Below are 26,189 nucleotides of genomic sequence, written 5' to 3'. Positions count from 1 at the left end.
ATGACAAAAAAGCAAAAGCTGTGCCTTTTGAAACATTAAAAAAAGGAGCTACAGTTAGACTACAAAACATGGAGAAACCAACCATGAACAAACCACAATGGTCACTCAAAGGAGTAGTTGTGGAAGTTCTCCCAAACCGTTCCTACAAGGTGAGAACTGAATCCGGTGAAGTCCTCAGAAGAAACAGACGTCATCTGTTGGCAACGACTGAACCAGAGGAAGAAGATGAATGGTACGACGCAGACGACCAACCAGTAGTTGATCAGCAAGCACCTGCACAACCAGTACCAGAAGGGAACAACAACCAACCAGCTGCGCAACCAGATGTGAACCATCCACCTGAGATCCGCAGAAGTACAAGAGTCCGGAAGCCTAATCCGAAGTACAGCAGTGATGTGTATGACTGACTGCACATAGAACTCTTGAACATTAATTTTGTGTACCACAAGTCTGTGAACTCTGAACTGAAGAACTTTAAAACTTGTTTCAAAGTTATGGTACACATGTCTGAGATATAATCACACTTTAATCATACAAAAGTGAAGACAAGAACTGATTGTTTTTTCTAAATCACTTTATTCAGTCAAAATTTGGTATCATTTCTAAATTTTGTGAGTTAATTGAAGTTGAAAGTTTTCAATAATTTAAAAGTTTTCACATGTTGTGACATGTTAACTTAATCAACCGAAATGCTTGGTTGTGCTCGATAAGCATTTTTTTTTTCCTAATTGGATAATTTATGTCACATTGGACTTTTGAGATATTAAAATTTCAGATGTCAAGTTATATAGTAACTTCCTATCTTTTAAAGGAGGGAAGGTGTATTGATATCATCATATAGTGATGTGCGCCCATAATCTGAGTAGCACAAGATGGCGACCTCCAGTAGTAAATAAACCAGTGTTATCTAATAAGAATATTAGATCTTTGTGTTCTGCGTAATCCATCCTGATATGTGTTCATAGTAATCACAATACACAGCTTTTGAGAATTGACCAATCACACAGTCGTTGCTAGGCAAGGTCAAGGTTCGGTCATGCAGGTCGCGCGATCGTGTTATTCTATGAAAAGTACGCTGACGCAGAAGGTACATCCTTTCATGATCGAGAATTTGTTATTTTGGCTATAGTAAATGCACGAGCATACAACGGCCAACGCTACTCTACATGTACGCGTCCATATATAATATACGATGCAAGATTATCTGCGTACAACAGCTTATACTACGCACAGCCACGCAATTTAGAGTATGTTCCATGATGTACATGTACACAAATTAAATAATTTTTCTTAAGTTTTAAATTTATTAATAAGAATTCACATGCATTGTATTGCATGTGTACATGACAAATTTATATATATAAAAAAAATTCAACACTCAACAGACATCATGAAAGTCATCATGACATTGACAGTTTCTGAAGACTATAGAAAAATTATCAAATTCATGGACATCGTGGAACATACTCTTTGCGTGGCTGTGCGTAGTAAGCAGTTGTACGCAGATAGCCTCGCTAATATGGACGCTTAGAGTAGCGTTGTATGCGCGTGTAGTTAGTATGATTTATAGTCGCGGAGTAACAAGCGTAGTTGAATGTTCCACGATGTCCACAAATTTGATAATTTTTCTATAGTCTAAGACTAGGTATGCTAGGTGAATTCGAATTTGCCATCAAACTGCATCATTTTATATATCAAATTAAAGCCCTTGAGTAAACAAAGCCAAAACTGAAAACCTTTTTTTTTTCATAGCACTTTCCGTAGCAAAGTTACATCTTGTCAAAGATTGACTTTCATCAAACAATGTCAAAAAGATTCAGCTAGCAAAATTCCCCAAAACGGCATTTCGGGGTGTTTCTAGATCTTAGTCTCATGATGATAGCAGCTTTTTTTTATGGAACTGCTATCAAAATCCCTCTAAAATTCCATGTGCGAGTGACTTATCACCATAAAAAATCATGATATATTTGGGTCAAGTGAAGTATAGAAAACATATTTATGTAGGTTTCTTTCTTCGGCCAGTTGTTTTAAATTTCTATGTAAAAATTGCATTGACATTGTCGGCGAATTTGGCCGACTAGTAGTCCGAGGTGCTCTGACGATAACACTCTGATCGCCAGGCAATCTACGTTTGTAGTAGGCCAGTGGGACAACGAAAACGCTACGTGAACGAGCTAGCTGACTAGCAAATGTGCCTGGCAGGGCCTGGCATATAAAAAGTAAGACAGACAGACAGAGTCAATTTTTTCATGTTTAATACTTTTTACAATACAAGACAAGACGGAAACTGCTTCCATATGTTATTTGACTGATTATACAAAACAGAACAGATGTATATGACAATGCTAAATAAATGAGTCAGACATGCAGAGCCGGATTTAATTGTACGATACATGGATACGTGTAAATATTGCAGGCCTACGAATTTTAAGGAAACATATTTGTCGGAAATCAACGTAAATAACCACGATATTCTACAACTTTGTAACTTAATTTTTAACCACACAGTATCAAACATATACATCTATCATCTGACAAGTTTAAATGTCATACCTTATTCGTCTGAATCGAGCGTAGACGCTTAAAAATTGTCTGAATCTCTGCTTTCGTTGGTTCAGCCATTTTCCTTTTAACTTACGATGACAAATGTTGCACAATAATGTACCCCAATAGAGCCCAATTGAACGGAAGTCATACAGCTTCAAATGGAGCGATAAATCGTTTATTTAATCAAACCCGCCCAAATTGGGCGTCATCCACAAAAATACCGGTGAATTGCCAGAAAGCTGACGTAGCCTTCGTTGTGGTAGCCTCGACTTTAGTAAGCAGCTTACTCCTCTAATGTGCATTTGTGTGTACGGGAAGATGCAAGAGATGCGGTTATAAAGCACAAAGGTCAACAAAACACATGTGAGTGGAGATCTGAAAATGTAAGTACATGAGTAAGCTTAAACTTTTGAGAAAGGATATCTCAAACAAATGAAGCAATCTAAGGCTAACAATATTTCTTTATCTATCATGAATTAGTTTTCTGTCATGTCTGTCGGTCGGAGTGTTGTCACAAGCTTTGTTTGAGTGTTTTCTATACATTCAGCATGTTCAGTGGCTATTGTTGATTGCTCAAAGTTTTTTAAAAGGACACTGATTGACTGAACATGAGTGACATGTAATATGCATACATGCATGCATATGGCCCCGGTCTGGCCTGATGGAGCCCTGTTAGTGGAGCGTCATCTATAATATTAAAAGTGATCAACACTGCACTACAGTTCTTGTCGGAGAAGAACAGCACTAATTGTTTTAACATTTTGAGAGCGTGCAGAGCGCAAACACGGAAGTGGGGTTCTGATTGGCTGAATCAATTGTCTGACAATCATAGGTAGCAACAGACCGATAATCTGATTGGCCGATTGTGCAAATCAAATGATATTTTTTTTTATCATACATGTACCCCCAAGCCTATTCCCGGATCCCTGACGTTCACTAAAAAGATTGTGCCCCAAGCCAGCACTTTATTGGATAGTAGGACTTACTCATTGAATCCCAACAACATGGATGTTAGGCCCTTCACAATTGATTTTGAGTTTCCTATTTCCCACCCGCATCAAAAATTGAGAATTGCAAAATATTTAATTATTTGATTTTTATTAGGCCTGGCATTTTCGGGTAATTTTGTACCCGGGTACCCGGCGGATTTTTCGGGCGGGTAACTGGGTACCCGAAATTGCAAAAAAAATAAAATAATTCATCTATTAATGATTTCAAAATGCATTCAAATTCAATGCATTTTGAAATCATTAATAGACTATGACATGAATACAAATGATCAATTTTCATATTAAAAATACAAAATATTTTGAAATTTTTTATTTTTTTAGGTCAACCATGAATGATCCTAGCATTTAGGTCTAGGTCTAGGGACACTACAAACCGAAAAAAAAAAAAAAAAAAAATTTAAAAAATTTTTTTTTTTTTATTTTTTATTTTTTTTTTTGCAATTTCGGTACCCGGTTACCCGCCTGAAAAATCCGCCAGGTACCGGGTACAAAATTACCCGGTACTTGCTATCAGATGCAAGTTCATGCAACATACTGTTTGTAGCAAGTTACAAACAAGTACATTGCAGTATTTATCATTTCAATCTAGATGCCCATTAATTCATTATTGATATTTTTTTTTTGTTGTACCAGCATCTAGGCACAAGACTAAAATTTTAAGTGATCAACACTGCACTGTATTGAAAAGAATCAAACTTTGGATTAAGGGCTATGATGAGCCCTGGGTAGGGTAAAATTGGGGGTGGGGTGGCAAATTTTTTTGGAGAGCCGAGAAGGGGGGGGTGCAGGCGATTTTTGGCACACATTCACTGGGCGCTTTAAAAAAAACGCTTTAAAAAGGCATAGGAAAACAGTACGGAAACGCTTTAATATATATATGCAAATTTTCCTCCTCCTCATCCGCCGGATTTTTTTTTTTTAATTTTTTTTTTTACCAACTCAACCATTTGATACCTAATATTTCACAGTAACATGAGTGAAGAGAGGCATATGCATAATATTGGCTGTATATTCTACCCAATGTTCAATATTTTATTGAAGTAAATATTAATATTAAGACCCTTCACAATTAATTCTTAGTTTACTATTTAAATATTTTTAAAAAAGGCATGAGGTAACTTAATTATTAGTTATTTATTACTTATTATTTTCTTCATTTTGAAACAAGTGGTCACAGCCCAATATCAACATCCTGCATGGTACACACTGCAGATCATATTGCAATTATGGTTGATTTTATACATTGATAATAATATGTGTTATTTGTTTGTTCAGGATTCATGATCAAAGTAAGAAAGTAGCAAATTAATGTAACAAAAATGTCATTTAACAGAGAAAATGACAGATAAAAATTAAGGCTGGCATTTTCAGGCTGGCCCAAGATTACATTACCCGGGTAGGAAATACCCTACCGGGTAATTTTACACGGAAATAACAAGGTTAGGTGAAAGAAACCCCACTGGCTATTTTGATCATTTAACATGGAGTTCTACATGTATGGAGGACGCAAATGTCCAAATACAACATTCACACAAAACGATGTTGACCTGACAAACACAATAAATTTGGCTGATTCCATAATTAGGTGTAAATTGGGATGTGTGTAAACATGACAAATATGCAACAACAACAAAATTCAGTTTTGAAGAAAAATTACCCCAATTTCCTATTATCATGTCGTACATTGTGGCTTTAATATCAATGTATGTTGCAACAAGTTTCAGTATTAGAAAATATTTCAATTTGTGAATTCGCAGCAAAATTTATCCCTGAAGCCAAAAGCCAATTGATTAATGATCTCATTAGACCAATGTTCCGTTTGCAGAAAGATGACCTTTTGAAAATGATTATTTGTTTTTAGTTGTAAATAAAGTGAAAATATGTTTTTCAATGAGATATATACTTGTAACCAAAGAGTAATTTGTTTCTAAATGTACAGGAATCACTAAGACATAAATTGAAGCTTTCTATTTTTCAGATAGAAGTGAAGTAAAGATGTCGGGCAGCAGTCAGGTGACTTGTTTGGCTTGGGTCAAGAGAGGTGCTGCCAAAGAAACCCCAGACAAGGTAAGGCCCAAACAAACATAACAATAATAGTATGTCTCACAGCTTGCAAAGATTTAAACCCAATGCTGAGTGCATTTTTTTCCTTCTTCCTTTATTTTCCCTGACTCAAACTCTGTCCAAAGGTTGAGATACGTACTCTGAACTTTCAACACTTATATTGTTATACACCAATCTGAGAAGGCGTTTACTGTATTTGGCCCTCTATTGATGGCAACACAGATGTACCAGAGCTGGAGATTTAATTTGTAATTCAATACTCATGATTGTGTATTGAATATCACTGTTGTGTAATAAATAATGGATGAACCGTTCAACCCCGACCTCGGGACACCACAGTTTTACATCGGGGACACTGCAGTAATGGTGAAGTTGGATAGGTGTATACACGTCATAATGAAATGTTTTTACATAATTTATATTGTTGCCCATACAATTCTTCCAACAAATTTCCTGTGTTGGATTAGTGAGCCAGTCTGCCTCTGGTGTTTTGATAACACATTATTGCATAGGGTATACTTGGATAGGATAGGATAGGATAAGAAGCTTTATTTCACCACGGAGGCCCAAATCAACAAAGTTGTTCTTCCTTGGGGCCGTGGACATAACATAACATACAAAATATATTAATAAACAAAGTACAAATAAAATTTACATCATCATAAAATTGATAGATTTAAACAACAGTTAGAAATATACACTTTTAGCATTATTTTTGAAAATATGTAAGGTCATGGATTTTTGAATAGTTTCATCTAAATTGTTCCAGATGATTCCACCTCTATATGATAAACTACGTTTCTTATAATCTGTCCTCGGTTGAGGGATCTTAACATTAAATTTACTCTGGCGAAAGTTGTAATGATTCTCTGGAATTGAAAATATGTGAGTTAAGTACGGAGGTGACAAGTTATTCAAAATCTTATATGTTAAGGGGGTACTACACCCCTGTGGTAAATCGGGACTATTTTTGCATTTTTCTCAAAAAATAATAACACACTGATAACAAAAGTTATGTATATTATTGGGGCAAGGAATCCGATTACTACACTGAAATTTCAGTGACTAAAGACAAGCGGTTCAGTTTATATGATAGAAAATGAGGTACATTCTAGCGGTACCTCTTTTCTTATCATAAATAACAAACCACTTGTCTTGGGTCACTGAAATTCCAGTGTAGTAACTGGATTCCTTGCCCCTATAATATACGTAACTTTTGTTACCACTGTGTTATTAGTTTTTGAGAAAAATGCAAAAATAGACAAAAATTTATCGAGGGGTGTAGTACCCCCTTAAAACAGAACAATTGTACTGCTGCCTATTAGAAACTGGTTTCCAACCAAGTTGATCAAGAACGATATTACTAGATGTGTCCCATTTAGCATTACAAATTATACGTGCAGCCCTGTTTTGGATAATTTGTAGACGTTTTGCTACAGAAATACTACAATTTCCCCAAACAATGTTACAATATTCTAGATGAGGCAGAACAATTGAATTATAAACCATCTTCAAAATATCTTCAATGAGGAAATTAGATCTACATTTTTTTAGCATGAACATTCCTTTGAGAGCTTTTTTATGCACAGTATCAATTTGTTGGTTCCAAGACAAAGTATCATCAATAATAACACCAAGGTGTTTGCTCTCTTGCACCCTCTTAATATTAACACCATTTATATGAACATGGACATCTGCAAATTGGATTGGGCCACATGGAGATGAATCCAAGAAATGAGTTAATATATGTAACATTCAAACATTTACGTAGTATGTAATTATATAACCCATGTGGTGCCAGATATATGGCTTTGTCCAACTTGGAAGAAAGTTTCCATATCCTTACTAATTTCAGGGGAAAGCTGATCTTGTCTCAGGAATGCATTAGGAAAAAAAGATGGCATGGAAAGTCTCATGGTCTTTGAATAATATCATCAGGACTGGTATAAGTGTATTTCACACTTTTTCATGAATATTTTGTGATTTCTTTGCAGGTTGAGCTTTCACAAGAACAATTGAAGAAACTATTTCAAGAGGCTAAGACCGGTCTCCAAGAAGTGGGTGAAGCAGAGGATGAGAGTGGTGAGGTAGATACCAATGAAGATGAGGATGGGAGTGATGATGGTGATACTGAAGCAAAGGAAGGTGATGATGATGCAGCTAGAGGGGAGGGAGAACATATCACACCAGCTGCAGAGGAAGAGGAGGATGAACTTGCCAAATATGGATTGGATAAATATGATGATGATGAGGGTGGTGAACCAATGGAAGGTAAAGTATTGAAAACAAAATACTGCTGCTATAGTAGTGCTATAGTCCATTTAGCTTCCTCAAGACTGTAGTGTCCGTATGTGGCGTAAAGTGACTGCGTATGTTCATCTCTATACCACCACACTTTGCACAGCTCATAACTTAATGTGTTTTCCAGATATTTGGAGCGCCCTTTAAGAAGAAATCACCCAAACTTAAATCAGTAATAAAACACCAGAAAATTAAGCAAAAAGGCTTACCAAAAAGGCATAAATGCTCTAAGCAAATGCCCCACAAAAGGCCAAAAGACTCAGCTTCGGTGGAATGCAGAGGATGTATAAAGACATTCCCATAACCCAATGGGGTTTCTGACATTGTTATGTCTGGCTTTTGTACACATGTGGCACAGTTGACCATAACTTGCATTGGGATTGTGTGCAACATTCAAAACATTGAGACTTATGAATAAAATTAATGTAGTGGGACATGATTAAGAACGTTTTCTATAAGAAAATCCAATTGAATTTGATAAGTCTCAACTATTAGCTCATTGGCTGCAAGTTTAAAATTACCATTTTGTGTGTGTGGAAATTGGGACTTTGCCTTTAAGATTAGGTTATATTGATCAAATTTCCCAATCATAGTGCATTGTAGGAATGCCTTTAAGCCTCCTCTGGGTGGAATCATGGAATGTGACTCCAAATTAGCCACCAACAACCATCAATCAATCAATGTCAAAATTAGAATTTGACTTTTGTAGTAGAGAAGACATCTTACACTTCCCACAATGCATTTCTTTCATTTCAATTTTCTGTACTGATTTGTGATCTTGTGCAACATGGGTCTAAAAAGTACCTCAATGAACATAGCACATCCAGATCTTGCAAAGTATATTTATTTCTTGACTATTGACCCATGTTTAGCCCGTCTATTCATAACATGAAAATAAAGGGAATCATGTACAAAGTAATATGAGCGTCATGTAATGAAGTGATGTCTCATATTGCAAAGGATTCTGGGAAGGGTACGGTATCTTCTCTACTTTGGCAGCTTGTTGTCACATAAGTCGGGTTAATGGACCATTGAGTTATTGTCTTGCTTGATCACATTTTGTGTGTCCTTTTTCTGATAGAGGGTCAAGCTTCTGGGGGAGGCGGCATGATTGCATCAACCTTACCATCACTAGCCATGTATGCATCCAATGATGATGATCCTTATATAACGCTTAAAGATGATGAGGTAAGAATCACTCCAATTGGTTGGTTTGCCATACGAGTCATGTATGCAACCAATTACTATGTCTCTTATATAAATATATAAATCATGCATTGGGGTTTAACTAATTTGATTGGTTATTTATGAGCCTTGTTTATGAATTCATTGGTGAGGCTCTGTATATATAAGATGGTGTGGTTTTAAAAGGACATCGAAGTATAAGCTGAAACTATCGTCCTTCTTAAGTCATGTTTTTGAAGGAGGTGTACAATATGGATATGAATATCGAACATATATTATATATATTGCTCAAAACATTTTGAATGATGGAAATTGCAGTTGGACCAGCTAGCATGGTAAATGACTTGAGGCATGGTCACTTTCTGCAGTCCAGTGCTCAGTCAACCTTCATGCATGTCATATACATATTGTGATTTTGCTATAAAATTTGATTTTAAATCACCAAATTTGTGATGTACATCATTTGAAGTCAATTTTTTGTAAATAATTTTAAAAGGTTGATACTGATATTTATAGCATGATAATTTTCTCATTGTTTATTCCTAGGAAGATGAATTTGAAAGGGAAGATTTCACAATCAAACCAACAGATAATCTGGTGGTTCTAGGCAAAGTCCATGAAGATTACGGAAACATAGAAGTACATGGTATGTTTACAATTTTGTCTCATGAACAAAATATGTTACTTGTACCGTATCTGTTGCATTAACCACTCAGGGCGCTTAACAAAGTCATTTTGGGTGGGTACTTTTATATTGTTTACATAATTGCATACGGTACGTCAAAAATGGCCCATTATATGGATTTTATGTGTACATGGTTCCGTCTTTGATACATGTGTAGTTGGATCCTGCACATATTCAGCATCGAAGTGGTTACGTAATTCTCTTGGTTACCAGATCACGCTACTTTGGTATGCCTTCGAGTGCCATATACTTTATGTGGTGATCATTTCGATCGTGGTTCATTACTCTAGCGCGTGATCCCGTTGACATAGTAACATTACATAATGATGATGTGTAGTAGGCGCTTATAGGGGAATGGGCAGTTATGGAATGAATACGGTACACATTTTTTTTTGGAGCAAGGTACATTTTTGCCACCAAAGTTTTCCTGGTGTTTCAAGGTCTTCAGCAGAGTTCCAAGCCTTAATAACAAAAACAACACAACATTAGAAAACCGTACAATTTGCAACTGGAATAATAATTCTTTCTGTCTTTACTTTTTTTCCAGTTTACAATGAAGCAGAAGGTGCACTGTATATTCATCATGATATTCTGCTCCCAGCATTCCCTCTGGCATTAGAATGGTTGAACTTTGACCCTGGTGAAGGAACTCCAGGTAATGTGTAATGAATGTGTGTTTATTTCTAATGCATATTCTATGTCACCTTGCGTTTATGATGTCAGTGTCTTTACGCGGTTGCTCTGCATGGCGTGGAGATAAACACCATTGTAAGCATGTGTAAATGCTCTGCAAAATTAGAATAGCATTCATCATTTGATACTCTGATGCGATGCAGGTACCCGTTTATTCAGAGGATAACGTCCAGATACAGATACTGTAGGCCTGCTAAGAATACACGATTTTGGAGGCCAAAAAACGCACCCCGATTTTCCAAAAAACGCAAAAATCTGTGATTTCCGCCAAAACGCATAAAATCTTAAAAAATAAATAAATAAAAAACTTTTTTTTTTTTTTTTTTTTTTTTTGCGATTTTTTTTTTCTTCATGGATTTGGGTAGTCACTGGACCTAACATCAAGTGCTACCATCATTAAAAAAGTTTGAAAAAAATTTGGAAAAAAAAAAAATTAGAAAAAAAAAAAAAAAAAGATTTTTTCAATGTCAAAAAACGCAATTGGAGCCAAAATACACAAATTGCGGCACAAATAATTATTAGCAGCTCTAAGATACTGCAACCAGCGAAATCAGTAGTTACACTTGAGGTGACACAAGGTATAGATTTGACACTTATAGTGTACTGATAATTATGTAGAGGTTAACCCTGACATTTCTTCACCTTGGGTTTCGCTGATCCCTTGGTCCTCATCCATCCTATATGTAAAGTACTTACAATACTTACGACACTTAAGGTTCGTTCATACTACCACCGCATTTGCGATGCGTTGCTTTGCGATGCCGATATATCGATTACTTTTTGCCGCAACTCGTCGCAATTAAAAGTTAAAATGTATTTAACTTCATTGCGATATCGCAATGCAGTAGTTTGCAGTACGATGCAGTGCGGCACCGCATCGCAAAGCAACGCATCGCAAATGCGGTGGTAGTATGAACGAACCTTTAAGATTTGATTTATTTTGGTGGTTTCCTATTAGGTAACCTTGTTGCTGTTGGTAGTATGATGCCGACTATCGATGTATGGGATTTGGATCTGGTAGACTGCTTAGAACCAGCATTTACTCTAGGTACACCAAAGAGCAAATTACGAAAGGTAAATATCCATTTTATCATGGTTGTCTTATTTCTATAATCCACTCTGGAACTCATGAAACAGTCATAAACATCTGTAAAACTCATCATGCTTGATTGCTTATGATAATCAAAGTAATCAAACTCTTGATCTTTGCCCTTGCAGACCACATTTTTTTATAAATTTCTTTAAAATGTTTAAAATACCACAAATACAAGTATGTGTTTGGGACATCCATTGATGTTGATTAAAATTGTGGAGAATTAATTCACTTTTTATGATCGAAAATAGAAAATTAATATGCAAAATAATAGATCTGGCTGGTAGGTGGTGATTGGTCAATGCAGCTCATGTGACAAGTAATATCACTTAGAGGTTGCAAATTTTGTAAAGGCAGTGGTTATCGATCAATTGGCTTGGTGCTCTGAAAGAAAAGCGTATGAAGATCATGAGTGAGAATCACTTCCCTGGCAAAAGAATCTTGTATAAATTAGCCCGAGTCATGAACACCATGAGAACTACCTGCCGATTGGCTAAAATGAATATTGTATCCAATTTTGAACCAATCAAGGAGGGTCCTCTGCAAATGAAGTTTGACCATAAATAGTTTAAAGCCTAGTCATAATTGGCAATTGAAATAAGCATTTCAAGTTATCAACCAATCAGAAATGCTGTTAGATGACCAGTAGTGTCCAGGGGGTTAAACAATCATTTAGACTGTTTGGAGCACAAAAAGGCTATCTGCATATGAACTGCTGAAGTACAAAAGGATTAACCACCTGTATTTAACATTTAGCAGTTAAACATTTTATGCACCAGGCAGCACATGCAGTTGGCCTTTTTGTGCACCAAGCAGTTGATGCGTATCTCCGTGTCAGAGAGAGAAATACAAAATATCTACTTCATAAGTCAATTCCCTAATTCATGCATTGTTGAAAAACATTTCATGTCTTTTGCTCCACAGAAATCTGCCAACATCATAGCTCATCATGATGCAGTTTTAGATTTGTCATGGAACCGCCTTGTACCGCACGCCCTCGCTAGTGCATCTGCTGACCGCACTATTGTATTATGGGATATGGAGGAATGTAAAGCAGTATCTGACATAAGGAAGCATACAGACAAGGTAGGTTTTCAGAGAAGATATCTTACACTTCCCAGCATCCTTTGCAATTTGATGCATCACCTTGATGGCACTCCATTTCTTTGTGCAGATTCCCTTTGTTTTCATGTTGAGAATAGACTGGCTAAACATGGGTTGATAGTCAAGAAATAAACATATTTTGCAAGACCTGGATGTGCTCTGTTCATTTGAGGTAATTTTTGTCACCATCGACCATATTGCACTAGATAGCAAATCAGTACAGAAAAATGAAATGAAAGAAATGCATTGTGGGAAGTGTAAGATATCTTCTCTAGTAGGTTCTTATGTCTAAAAAATCTCCCAAGCCTGTTGACAAATGCGGCTGCCAGGCATGTCATTGCTATGAGACTGGAGAACATAAATTTAAACAACCCATCACTCCTCCACAATTTGTTCATCTCATTTCTGGCCTAGTACTTCTCTAAATTTAGGAAGGATGCTCTTTGCACTCCTTTGATCTCAAAAATCTTTGCACTGCTAGACAGTTATTTTGTCATTGAGTGCAATGATCATCCTATCATACGGCCCTAGTCTAGCTGAGGCCAAAAAAAAAAGGTGTTTGTTTGCCCAGACACGACCGACCCAAAAATTCAAAAAACATCACACACTTTTTTTTATTCTTTTTTTTTAATAATGATTCAAGAATAAAGTAAATTATGTTTTTTCCTATAAAAATGCAAAATGACACTTGAAAGTTAATATTCCTGGCAATCACAGCTTTCATTTTTCCCATTTAACCCTCCCCAACACTATTTTACCATCAATCAACATAGAGAACCAAGCATGACAAGTAAAGTCCACTTTGAAGTACGAAGTAAGGTACTCACAAGTTGCGTAAGCGAATCGTACGTCGTGTATTAAAACGCTCGTGCATTTGTGTGCGCCTAGCAGTGTGTTAGTTCTTTTTGACTTTACGGCATGCAGAAACTGCATAATTTACTGCGTAATTTGCTTCGTACTTCAAAGTGGACTTAAACTTCAATTTTGTACTACAGGCTTCCAGCCCGTCACCCTTGCAACAAGCATGTATTTATACTGAATTTTTATCAAGATTTTGTTGCCAAAGAGTTTAAACTTTATATGGTAAGGTTGAAATACATTAAAGTTTGACACAAGTACAAAATGTAAGGCAGATGAACGTCATATATATTTTCTCTTACCCCACTTGCTGCAACACGTGTACAGATCTAAAAAAAAAAAGAAAAAGGAAATCGACCTACCGACCCACTCCTTTCTACCGCATGTCTGGGCAAACAAACACTTTTTTTTTTTTGCCTGATGAGGTGAGCAGATTATGTTGAAGTGTGAAACAACCCGTTCCGCCATCATCACATGAGGTGCTGCCAAAAGGATGGTATCTGATATACGTCTAAGTGGCGTCTGTGCTGTGCTGTGCTTAAAAAGTGTATGAAACCAGCTAGTGAGAGAGTCTTCTTTGTTCTGTGGACCAGCAATTTGACTTCTTTGTTCTGTTGATGATAATTCTTCTGTGCTGCGCATCTGTTTTTCCTGTGTGCTGTAAATCTTTTCAAACAGGTACTGAGAGGGCCTGTACACTATCTTTTGGCAGAAGTTTCCATTCAACCTGTATCATAGAGGCTGCATCTGTAGGAGTTACAAAGTCCCGATATACTTACAGCTCCTCATTCTGTTTATCATTTAGCAGTTCTAGTTTGTTGTACACAGACATCACAATTTCTGTTCTAGCAGCTCATCTAGGAAGAAGGGGTTCTACTTCATCTACACCCAGCTCTATCTCTTGATTTGCGCCAGCTTCTATCTGTTTCTCTTCCATTCCACCTGGAGAGGGTTGGTTGATCATTAGCTGAATCTGTTTGCTGTACGATCCTTGATAGAAAATAGATGAAAGATTAGCATATCCGTTGCTTGAAGTTCCTTCTGCATACCTTCCATACGCAGAGTATCACAAAGAACAATGTTAAGCCTGGTAAAGAGAGTATCCGCTCCCCAAGTTTTGAGAAGACCCTTTGTCTTGTCACTGTACTATCCTGGCTGGTTGTGAGAAGAAACTCCAAAGTGTCACATATTGAGCCGATTTGGGAAGTTATACCTTTCGCCATTGCATGAACGTGTTCAGCAAAGCACACATCTGGTGGGTTCTTGAGCTCTGAATTCTCAATGTCCGATTCTTGGCATTTTCGCTTTAGAATCTTAAGCCTAGATGTTGTCCGCATAAAGCAGATAAACTGTTTGATAGTTGTGCTCCAGTGTCTCATTTCTGGTACATATGCTTCCAAGTCATGTAGGTCTTCGTCAGATCTATGGCAGGCACACCAGGTGCAAAGTATCACTCAGTTTTCGCCATAGACCAGCAGTTGCTGACTCTCCATCATTTGTTACTGCAGCAAGACCATGAAATGCCTGGTTTTTGAAGTCAAATACATTCTCTACTTCATCAAGATCTTCTTCATCGATATCTGAGGCTTCTGTACCACTTTCTATCAATTGCGATAGATCACTCCTTTCCATTGGTAGAGTTTGATTTACATCACAGTGTCAGTTTCAAGAAATGAGAATTCACCTATATTAGATGTCCTAAATTCATCTATTTGGACATCTGGATACCTCTAACTTTGTGTCAACCACATCTTGACTAAAAAGTCATATTTTGTAACTTCCCATAACAATATTGTGTTTTCAGGTCCAGAGTTTACAGTGGCATCCATTTGAAGCCCAGTCTTTACTTAGTGGAGGATTTGACAAGTAAGTGCTTGTTTCAGTTGGGTAAATTTTCTTATGAATAAGCTTACCCCAAGTGTTTTTCTTGCATGAGAGAAGCTGTAAAATATTTGACAGTCAGATGTCATCGTGCCTTTAAGAAATTTATGTGTTTAATAGTTGTTGTTCCTATTCACTGTACATGTATTTGGAAGAAAAGCCATATTTAAACATGTTAACATCGCCCGTCATTTTCAGTGATTCATTTTCTACGATGAAGGCACAGATGAATCAACTTCCCTTCATGCGTTACTAACCAATCACAGGCAGTTGTGAGTGTGATTGATAGGATTTTATTTACGACTTTTAGGGTAAACAAAATTCTGTTTCAGACACATTCGGTAAAAACGATAAGTGCTATGCTCTTTGTTTAGAAAATGAACTATGCGATATGCCATGTATTTTTTTTTACAGTCAAGGGACAATGTTTATGTACTTTGTAATATTAAAAAACACAGAAACATAGCAATATACACACAACGAATAGTTGTGTTTGTCTCTTTTACAATCACGTCGAAATGTGTACAAAAAAACAAACAAACTGAAAAAAAAAGACAAAATTGGATCACGATAGGATACTGAAAATATCAAAATGGGAAAAAAATTACAGACTTTCTTTTTTGGGAGGGGACCTTATTATAGATAGATACCTATACAGACCAACAGAGATATTGGCAAATGGGCTATTCCAGTTGAAATCCACACTACCCCTGTGGAAGATTCTGGAAATATCTTCCACAGGGGGAGTATGTTTTTCAAATGTAATTGACCAGGGTTAATCATTTTGAAACTCATACTCCCCCTGTATTATGCCTTTACCTATATCTTCCACAGCTGGAGTGAGTATTTCAAATGGAAGTTACCCAATTAATATATTCTCTTCAAAACTCATACTACCCCTGTGGAAGACTTTAGCTAAATCTTCCACAGGGGTAGTGTAGATATTAAATGGAATAGCCCAATAGAGGAAGAGAGTAAGAGGGGGAACAGGTAAACAGAATTGAAAGATCGGGAGAGAGCAGAAACAAAGAGACAAAATAATAGCTGTCAGAAAAGACAAAGACTTACAGATGTCAAGAAATAAGTTAGTTGTTGATTTTGTTATTCCACCCAGGACAGTGAAGGTGTATGATTGTAGAAGTCCAGGTGATAATTTGCAATCTTGGGCTATAGATGGTGAGGTGGAGAGAGTTCTGTGGAATCATTTCCAGCCTTTTACATTCTTAGTGAGTATACATGTACAGTCATATTAAGTAGCGTAAGTGGTATGGAAATCAGCACAGTCAAGTTACGTCTAGTCATGTTCACAAACACGTTATGCACCGGTAATACAACATATACAAATTAGATAATATCAAGTGTATTTGATCTTGTGCCATATACTGGGATACCCAAAAAGGTGGCTTTGTTACATTTTGATGTGCAGTTTGGATTTCAAAACACTGTCTCTTGAGTATTCCTTCAGTTAGAAGATTCAATTAGGTCTTAAATTGAGGCTAATTTATTCTATATTACTCATGTTTTTATCCTGTTTTAAAATATTTTTCAATTATTTTCTTATGACGTTTGGCATGAAATGTGCCAAGGGTGGCTGAGGATTAGGGGGAGGGATTTATATTGTAAATTTGATTTAAAACCCCCTTTAAAAATTTGAATCTAGTAAAAAAAATGTCTAAATTAACTCTTAGACATCTAAACCAAGTAAATAAATACAGAAGTTCATTTAAAAGACCAATACTTGCTCAGAATGATTGTAAATGTGGAAAAAAGAGGTGGGGTTACATCCTCCCTACTTTGTGATGGTTTTTGCCCACACTCTCTCATTTTTAACCGATTTCCATAAAAAAGGTGTCAAACTGCTCAGAAGGATGAGCCACTTCAAATGAGATGTGTAGGTAAAATGTTTGAACCATTTCATTTTTTTACTATGTAACACAAAGGTACCCCAGGTTGTGACACAAGACCATTTCTGAATCCTTTAGACCCACAGGCATAACATTTTGATGGATCTGTCCATTAGCTGTTATGTGAATGCTTGTATCTAGATACCTAGGGGTCAACAGTACAAAGCCATAATATGTCCATTAGCTGCCATATGAATGATTTTATTTTCATCTAGATTCTTAGGGCTCAGTGGCACAAGGACATATTTGATGCGATTAAGTAAAATCAGTCGGAACTCAGAAATATTGATTTTGAGATATAGCCAAACAAAGGCAATAGTTCCTTTTGTTTCCTCATGTTTTGGAAACTCTTTAATTGCCCATATCTTTGGAACGGATTGTTCAATTTCAATGTGGTTTTCTGCAAACTACAGCTTTATAAATGCTTTTTAGTATCCTATAAGAAACTAAAAATTTAATATTTCTGAGTTCCGACTGATTTTGCTTGATCGCATCACATATATCCATTAGCTGTGATATGAAAGATTGCATCTAGTTGCCTAGGACAAAGCAGCACAAAGACTTATGTCCATTAGCTTCCATATGAATGATTGCATCTAGATACCTAGGACTCAGTGACACAAAGACTTATGTCCATTAGCTGCCATATGAATGATTGCATCTAGATACCTAGGACTCTGACTCAACGGCACAAGACTTATGTCTATTAGCTGCCATATGAATGATTACATCTAGATACCTAGGACTCAGCGGCATAAAGACTTATGTCCATTACCTGCTATATGAAAGATTGCATCTAGATACCTAGGACTCAGCGGCACAAAGACTTATGTCCATTAGCTGCTGTATGAATGATTGCATCTAGATACCTGGGACTCAGTGGCACAAAGACGTATGTCCATTAGCTGCCATATGAATGATTGCATCTAGATACCTAGAACTCAGTGGCACAAAGACTTATGTCCATTAGCTGCCATATGAATGCTTGCATCTAGATACCTAGGACTCAGTGGCACAAAGACTTATGTACATTAGCTGCCATATGAATGATTGCATCTAGATACCTAGGACTCAGCGGCACAAAGACTTATGTCCATTAGCTGCCATATGAATGATTGCATCTAGATACCTAGGACTCAGCGGCACAAAGACTTATGTCCATTAGCTGCCATATGAATGATTGCATCTAGATACGTAGGACTCAGCGGCACAAAGACTTATGTCCATTAGCTGATATATGAATGATTGCATCTAGATACCTAAGACTTCACAGCACAAAGACTTATGTCCATTAAGCTGCCATATGAATGATTGCATCTAGATGCTTAGGACTCAGCGGCACAAGGACTTATGTCCATTAGCTACCATATGAATGATTGCATCTAGATACCTTTGGGTCAGCAGCACAAAGCCATATGTTCATTAGCTGCCTAGATTACATCTAGATATCAAGGGCTCAGTGGAACAAAGACATGTTCATTACCCATCATGTATTAATGTGTGCAGCTCAGTGGCACAGAGTCGTAACTCCATTTTAGTCATTTGAACTTGAGGAGTTATTATGGAATTACATGAATGCAGGGCAGCTAATGATGGACATACCTCTTTGTGCCACTGAGGTTATCTAGATACAATTGTTCATACAGCAGCTACTGGACATACAGTTTTGTGCAGTTTGTACTATATCCGTTTGTAAGCATACTCACTTGCCGTGATTGCATGAGTTGGATTTATATGTATACGCTATAATATAATTTATTTTATTTTGATACAAATAGTTGGTGGGCAACATTCAGCGTAGGGTTCGTGTTTGGGCTTAATATGTACCGGTATGTTCTTATTAATTGTGGAATGCAGATTGGCAAAAAAAAACCAACATCTAGCACTTGGCTAACACAGTGTGCTTATACAATCTTCTTGCATGTGTGTTTATACGATCACAGTGTGTTTATACAATCTTCTTGGTATTAATTTCTCCCTATCTTTATCCCCTACAGGCCAGTACCGATACAGGGTTTGTATGTTGCTATGACGTCAGATCAGCAAGTGATCCCGTCTTCAGGTTAAAAGCTCACGATGATGCCATCACTGGACTGTCATTAAGTAGTCAGGTGTCTGGTTGCCTAGTAACAGGATCAGCTGATAACACCTACAAAGTATGGGATATACAGGTGAGAACATAATACTGTAAAAGTGGCCATTTTTGCACACGTAACTGTTTGTGCTTCGTTGATGTTGAATTACTTGGCTTGTTCCTAAATTCACAATTCTAAGCAAAGCTTTAGCTAGAGACCTGTCCGGCCGTCATTTGGATGGTCTGTCACAAGAATGGACGGCCTACAAAATGCTAAAGCCGTCCACGAGGCTGTAAAAAAAAAAAGCCTTTTGCAATATGCAATCATGTTGAATGTTACAAACCACTGTTAGGAGCCTCTAAATGTCTATAAAAAGGTTACAAACCACTGTCAGGAGCCTCTAAATGTCTATAAAAAGGCACTTTATGATGCATTTTCACAAGTACGACCTTTGATGGGCACCATTTTGTTTAAGCTTGTTTACTTCCTGCTTTATTTGGTGAATAGCCGGATTTCGGCTGTGGCGGTGCTCTCCCAGAATCCCAGACTGGGTTGGGCGCCCTACTTTCAAATCCTGGCTAATGCCCTGATTCTGAGTTTATTTGTGTTTTTATTTTCTCATTGAGTGAGATGCACAAAAATTAATGTTCTGCAAAAATGTCCACTGTATTGATTAGGTTCAATTCATAATGCACAGAATTTGATTTTTATATTGTGGACTTAATCCCAAAAGTGTTTAATTATTAATTAACTTCTTTGGAATGCCTCCTAAACTTTGGTTCACCTCAAGTTCAGTAGTGATGTAGTTACATATTTCGATGGTCGCATTATTGATTCATAGACATAAAGATAATCGCATAGAGCCTACAGACACGCATACAAGGGCAGTTTGTTGGTATGCGAATTGCGCAACTGCGAAAAAGCATTGATGTCACTTCTGAAGTGAAGCAAAGTAAATAACTTGGTAATGTTACATTCCAATATGCTGTTTTTTAAGATGATACACAGGGATGTAAATCTTCCGGAAATTTGGCCATTTTGGTTTTTTTTTTTATTTCCTGAATTGGATGATGATAATTTGTCATAAAAAGAGCCAAAAAAATTTTTTAGGTGGGGGTGATACCCTACAGCGTATTCCCAGGACAAACCCCTCTTAATGTTCCATACTGTGCACAAGCCCTTGGCCACCTGTCCAAGGACCAGATGTATTTTCAGGAAATGGATGTTGCCCATTTACATCCCTGGATACAAATATGACAAAACAGAAAATGGTGTAATATTAGTTATGTTCATTTCATTTCAGTCATTGATCTTTCTGGGGTTTTTTTTCATTCCAGGATAATAAACCATCTCTAGTTGTCTCCAAAGATCCCAAGATGAAAGCTATTCATTGTGTCCATGGTAACCCAGACTCAGCCTTTGTCATGGCAATGGGAGGTGAACGGGATGGTTTAAGAGCGGTAGACATCATGTCTCATGCACCAGGTAGGCCAGATCAACATTTATTAATTTGCAGTACAAGTCCTAAGCAAGGAAGTCAAGCTAGTTTCCTGTCATAGACTTGACCTAAGTTGTATATTAATATAATAACTAAGTTGTATATTGTATATTACTGCTCAGTGCCAAAAGTGGGTAATTGCAATAGCTGCCCCGTGAACATTTCGCAATTTACACACAGTATATTGTACTCGTCTACTTACCCACTTCTGGCACCGAGCAGTCAATTTGTGACCTGCTCTCATAAAATGTGCATAAAGTTGACCAAATGTCTTTGAGAATTCAAGATGATGAATAGAAGCTTTAAAGACATACCAAGCATGATAGGGATGCTCCTTGCGTTTGTATTCAAACATCAGTATTTTAATTTTGTGTTTTATTGAATGTTGGCACATTCAATGGAATGTATTTTCTGAAGTTCACTGGTGACACTACACCCATTTTGTGGTAGCGGACAAAATGTTTGCCAACTTTGTAAATGTGAACCATCACTTTTATAATTTAGCATATACCACATGGTAGATTGTCAGATTTGTTTATTGCTTAAAAATTCTTCCGAAACACAGATTATTATTTTGAAATAGTTGTAAACTATATTGGTCTTGTATGCAGTCTATGGTCCAAAGGTGTTCATTTGACTCTGGTGAATCAATCAGAAAACTTAGCTACTCATCAATCAAATCTGACAAACTAAAATACTGCTTAAGTGGTAATTTTCACTTACAGTTTTTTCACGATTTGGAGTGAGAGACACATTTTCGCGAATGTTATTTTCGTGATTGCCCAGTTCTTCCCTATACTTATAATACATTATTGCATATATTCACAAGGTGTTATTTCCGTGGTTGGAGCTCTAATCGCGAAATTCACGAAACTAAAACCCTCGCAAAAATTACCACTAATACAGTAGTACTTCTGGTGTAACTTTTTGTTCAAAATTGGGGTAACAATTTTCACATTCAGTTGGTAGACATGACAAACTCTGTTGAAAATACATGTGTGCGTTACAAATAAAATTGTCATTGTGTAATACAATGTGTATACTAAAGTATCTTTTATTCTTTCTCCACTTTCTCTGCAGTTTCTAATCAATTTCGAGACAGGCCTAAACACAGAATACCAGAGCCAGATGTGACGTCAAGTAATGAAGGCTTAGTAAGGACACAACCTGGTACATCTGGAAATAATGCTGCACCAAGTACCAGCAGTGCACAGAAATCCCGCAGGAAAAGGAAGAAAAAGAAGAATGTCAAAAGCAGTTGAAATTAGACATTCCTGTGCAAGAGAACTTTATATATCTATCTTTTAAAACTTACGGAATGTGGGTATGGGTATGGACCACCAGAATTTAATACATGAAAGACCATCTTGAGGCCCCTGGATTACTTACTGAATGGGGCTTTAATGCATGCAAGACCATCTTGAGGCCCTTAGATAAATACTTGTTGCCTCTTCATATGGTAAGAGTGACTCATCAGTAATAATGCATTGGACTGTTACCACCCAAGGTCCTGTAACCATCTAAGGTCCTAGATTCAAAACTAGGACAATCGGAGTCAAAGCTAGTTTATACAAGAAACGTTTTATTTCTTATTTATAACATTTAGCAAATACCAGGCAATTTAACCTAACATTGACCAACAAGAAATCAAATGGATGCAGAATTTCATTATTTATGAAACCATTATAGAGATGGAGTAAAAGGTGCACACCTCAGTAGTTTTCATATGTGAGAAAATAGCCTATACTATGTGTTTCCTGAGGTGGTATAATCACGTCTTTAATATTCCAACAGGGATGTCAACATCCTGCAATTCTGCCATTTTTCGGATCCATGACATCCGTTTTTGAGGCAGTAAAGTGACACTACAAGAGCAAGTCACTTTTTGAAAGGTTTTTGGATGTTTTTTCACAGCAGCAGTGTGAAACGTAACATATGCATGGTTAAAATTGTATATGTTTGAGAAATTTATTACACACTGATTTTTCTGTTTTTCAGAGATAATGACAATATTTGAAGGAAATCATTTTGACACATTGATACTCAATATGCTTTTTGCAAATATATGCAAATTGAAATTTTATCTGTGCAATTGTTTTCATGATGGGAACCCATAACAATACAGAATTTGTCCACAAAAATTTAGACACAATTTTGTTTATTGTTTTAAAGATGAGGTAAAAGCAGTCAAGTTAGCTCAATCGATAAGGCATTCGACTATGGTGCTAGAGGTTGCTGGTTCGAACCCTGGCGGTGCCTAGTACACTCTCGTGGAAAAATTGAGTTAGCTTGAAATTCCCTTGGACAAGGAACTTACTGCTAATTATCTCGTTTTAACCCGTACGAAACTCGGGGAGCTGATCCTGGTTGTGAAGGTTATTTGTGGAATGTCTAGGGTGTGCGCTCTTGTATATTGTTTTGGAAACAGTTCAACTGTTCATTATCTTTGTAACTAAATGTTCAATTTCAATGGGATTTTCTGCCAAATGTATCTTCGTAAATGCTTTACACAATCATGTAAAAAAACTGAAAATTGATTATGCCTGACTTCAGACTGATTTTGCTTGATCACAGCAGATATATTATTGATTTCTTCCCAGAAGCACAAAAAAACTTTGGCACACCGCAGTTAATTCCTGTAATCAATGTACAGAATTACTGGTTAATCCGAATTCATGTGAAACAAATCTTTGTAATGTGGACACGAGTGTGTAAAATGAGCATTTATCTAATGAAATAAGGCAAATATCATACAGGTTGTATCAAAATGAATGGTGCTTGTCCTGACAAAAGCTTGACAACCTTTTCACTCAGATGGTACTGGTACACCAGTTGGTTGTTTGTTATGGGTTCCCATCATGAAAGCATTCTGCTTTGTTTTATTTATGACTGGTACCAATCCGTTTTTAAGTTTTATGTTTATTTATACCCAGGTATATTTAAACGTTCACCTTTTAATGGCGCCATGGGCTCCCTTGATCATGACATAACTGGAATTTTAGACATTAACTAAAAGTGCCCTCCCATAAAATTCCCACCAGCAAATAAGGGCACATACCCTTAATTCTTGTTATTCTTGGGATTTTTAGTTTTTAGAGGAGGGAGCTCTCTATTTGTACATGAAATTTACCCGAAGGCAAAGGAGCCAAGGTGCACCATTAGACGAACGTGTACGGTATAGTGCAAGGAAGGTAAAACACTCATTGTGGGGTGAGTGGTGAACTCCCCACAACCAGTTAATTCAGGAGAGTCTGACCAAAAAATCAAGAAGAAAAAGACGGGAACTTTGGCCTGGAGCATTGCTCTCGCATGACTTTACTTTTTTACTATCAATGTAACTACCATATTTTAGTAAAAATTTAATAAAAGTCGGAACACAATACTGCTTTTTAAATTTAAAATAAGATTTATTTCTACTTGTGTACAATTGCAAACAATAAAATTATATTACATGAGATGAATTAATACAAATATTTCTCCTGTAGTCCTTTCTCATTCTAGTGTCAAGCCTTGCTGTAACTCATGTTGTCAATGTGCAATTTAATTTCATTTATAATAATAATATTATTATTTATTATTTTTTATTTTTTATTTATAATAGGTAAACAGGTTTTTAATTTGTCAAAACCAGTGAAGAAACTTATTATTTTCTTGCTGACAGTTTCATCAGTGAACCACTGACTTTATCGAAGCTTGTTGATGTTGTGATCCAACAGCTGATGACTAGCGGGAAGTTATGTCACTTCCGGTAGTGATGTTAGTCCTACTTAGTTGGATCACAACATCAACAAGCTTTGATAAAGTCAGTGGTTCACTGACAAAACTGTCAGCAAGAAAAAAAGTAAGTTTCTTCACTGGTTTTGACAAATTAAAAACCTGTTTATTTTGTTATTACCAAACCTGATGAACCTGTTTCAATAACCTATTATACTTGTTATAAAATTCTTGCATCCTGGCAAAGACGCTCATTCCAAAATCTCGGGATTTGGAAGGATATTTTAGGATTTAGGATTGCAAGAAATAAGAAATTATGGCAAATTTTGCCATCTTTGGGCGGAATTTGGCTTGCCACTTTGTCTCATCTTGAGTTGAGAATGATGTCGGTACCTTACACATTGGCACTACATGTGTGCCCATAGACTGCAATTACGTTGGCATGTGATTCAATACCGCGACCATCGCAATCACACCTACATCACTATCAACTCCTGATGAGACAAAATATAGCATAAATATCTGCTCTGAGAATGATACAAAATGAAACTCCAGGGTTACAAATTAAATCATCAATTTGGAATTTTGACTCTTGTGTAAGCTATAACCTTGAATTGCCCAGGGGTGACAATTTTACACTCCAGAATCTCATTTTGCACCACCTATAATCAGCAAACCATCTTGCCATGCTCTTCTGCAAACATACCTTATTCTCTCTCATTAATACCCCCTGTAATAAAAGCCCCCCCCCCCTTTTTCATCTAAAATGTTTTTAAAATGATAAAATGTCTAAGTAAACAACGATCCACACACGATTAGTAATTGCTAAAAGCGACATCACAAAGCTAGAAGTGAACCGGAAGTCATTGATCGTAAGTTCATGGTTGATCATTTTGATTCCCCCTTTCGAAAATGTTACACCCCTGGGGCACTGATTAGATAGAATATGGTATGTAATGTTGAATGAAAACAAATTTTGTGTTTCCAATGCTGATGTATAGTTCAGAAATTTGAAATTGATGTAGAAAGTATGATAAACTGACATATAAATTGCGCATCAAAAAGTCATGCAAAAATGATGTCCTAATAAATGAGTGAACTTGAGCTAGCTAGACACTGAAGTTCAAAAATGTCACGATCTGGTCCATGGGGCCAAAGGAGGCATTTTTGAAAATTTAGTTAACTGTAATAATTACATTATACATACACTAGGCTATCATTCACTGAAAACACCAAAGGCCTAGCATACTTGATTCAAAAGTTACAAAGTTTTTTGATGTCTATTTTCTTATGTATTTTATTGTTTTTTAACTCCATATTTTTACCTTCATCTCAGTTTCAAATTTGCCGCCTTTGGCCCCCATCGACCAGATCGTGTCACAAATACAAATGAAACATGCCTGAATACATTGCACACTCCACCATATGATAAGAAAGAATCTTCATCTATATAAGGGGTTCCCGACCTTTGTTTTAAATCATACACCCCATTCTTAACCCTATTCTATTACCCCCACAAAAGTGGTATATTTGAGTGGTGTGGAGGTATCATATTAACTATTGCCTTGCAGTGTTAT

At 36.6% G+C, this 26,189-nt stretch overlaps 2 protein-coding genes across 3 annotated transcripts in view; one reads left to right on the top strand and one right to left on the bottom strand.

Annotated features, from left to right (window-relative positions):
* The window catches only part of LOC140137749 (ADP-ribosylation factor GTPase-activating protein 2-like), a 48,672-nt gene extending 46,004 nt beyond the window's left edge, over positions 1 to 2,668 (bottom strand). For both annotated transcript variants that reach the window (XM_072159515.1, XM_072159516.1), the window contains exon 1: positions 2,554 to 2,668. In XM_072159515.1, coding sequence (XP_072015616.1) covers positions 2,554 to 2,622 — 69 coding nt within the window. In that variant the 5' untranslated portion in view covers positions 2,623 to 2,668. The remainder of the gene's footprint in view (positions 1 to 2,553) is intronic.
* Positions 2,669 to 2,785: 117 nt separating this feature from the next.
* LOC140137751 (periodic tryptophan protein 1 homolog) lies at positions 2,786 to 24,541 on the top strand. Its single transcript, XM_072159517.1, has 13 exons — positions 2,786 to 2,930; positions 5,536 to 5,624; positions 7,616 to 7,892; positions 9,004 to 9,110; positions 9,654 to 9,753; positions 10,340 to 10,447; positions 11,444 to 11,559; positions 12,503 to 12,664; positions 15,345 to 15,406; positions 16,536 to 16,647; positions 19,323 to 19,496; positions 20,738 to 20,885; positions 21,979 to 24,541. Exons 2-13 carry the CDS (start codon positions 5,553 to 5,555, stop codon positions 22,158 to 22,160), a joined length of 1,620 nt encoding a protein of 539 aa, XP_072015618.1. The 5' UTR covers positions 2,786 to 2,930; positions 5,536 to 5,552; the 3' UTR covers positions 22,161 to 24,541.
* The last annotated feature ends 1,648 nt before the right edge of the window (positions 24,542 to 26,189 follow it).

Source organism: Amphiura filiformis, chromosome 17 (genome assembly GCF_039555335.1).
Source record: "Amphiura filiformis chromosome 17, Afil_fr2py, whole genome shotgun sequence".
Taxonomy (NCBI): domain Eukaryota; kingdom Metazoa; phylum Echinodermata; class Ophiuroidea; order Amphilepidida; family Amphiuridae; genus Amphiura; species Amphiura filiformis.
Note: the sequence above shows the minus strand (reverse complement) of the source record. Positions and strands in the feature narration are given on the sequence as shown.

Coding starts and splice junctions, on each gene's coding strand:
- LOC140137751 (XM_072159517.1), top strand. CDS start 5,553: ATGTCGGGCAGCAGTCAGGTGACTTGTTTGGCTTGGGTCAAGAGAGGT. Junction 10,448..11,443: donor CCCTGGTGAAGGAACTCCAG/GTAATGTGTAAT, acceptor GTTTCCTATTAG/GTAACCTTGTTGCTGTTGGT. Junction 16,648..19,322: donor TCCAGCCTTTTACATTCTTA/GTGAGTATACAT, acceptor TATCCCCTACAG/GCCAGTACCGATACAGGGTT.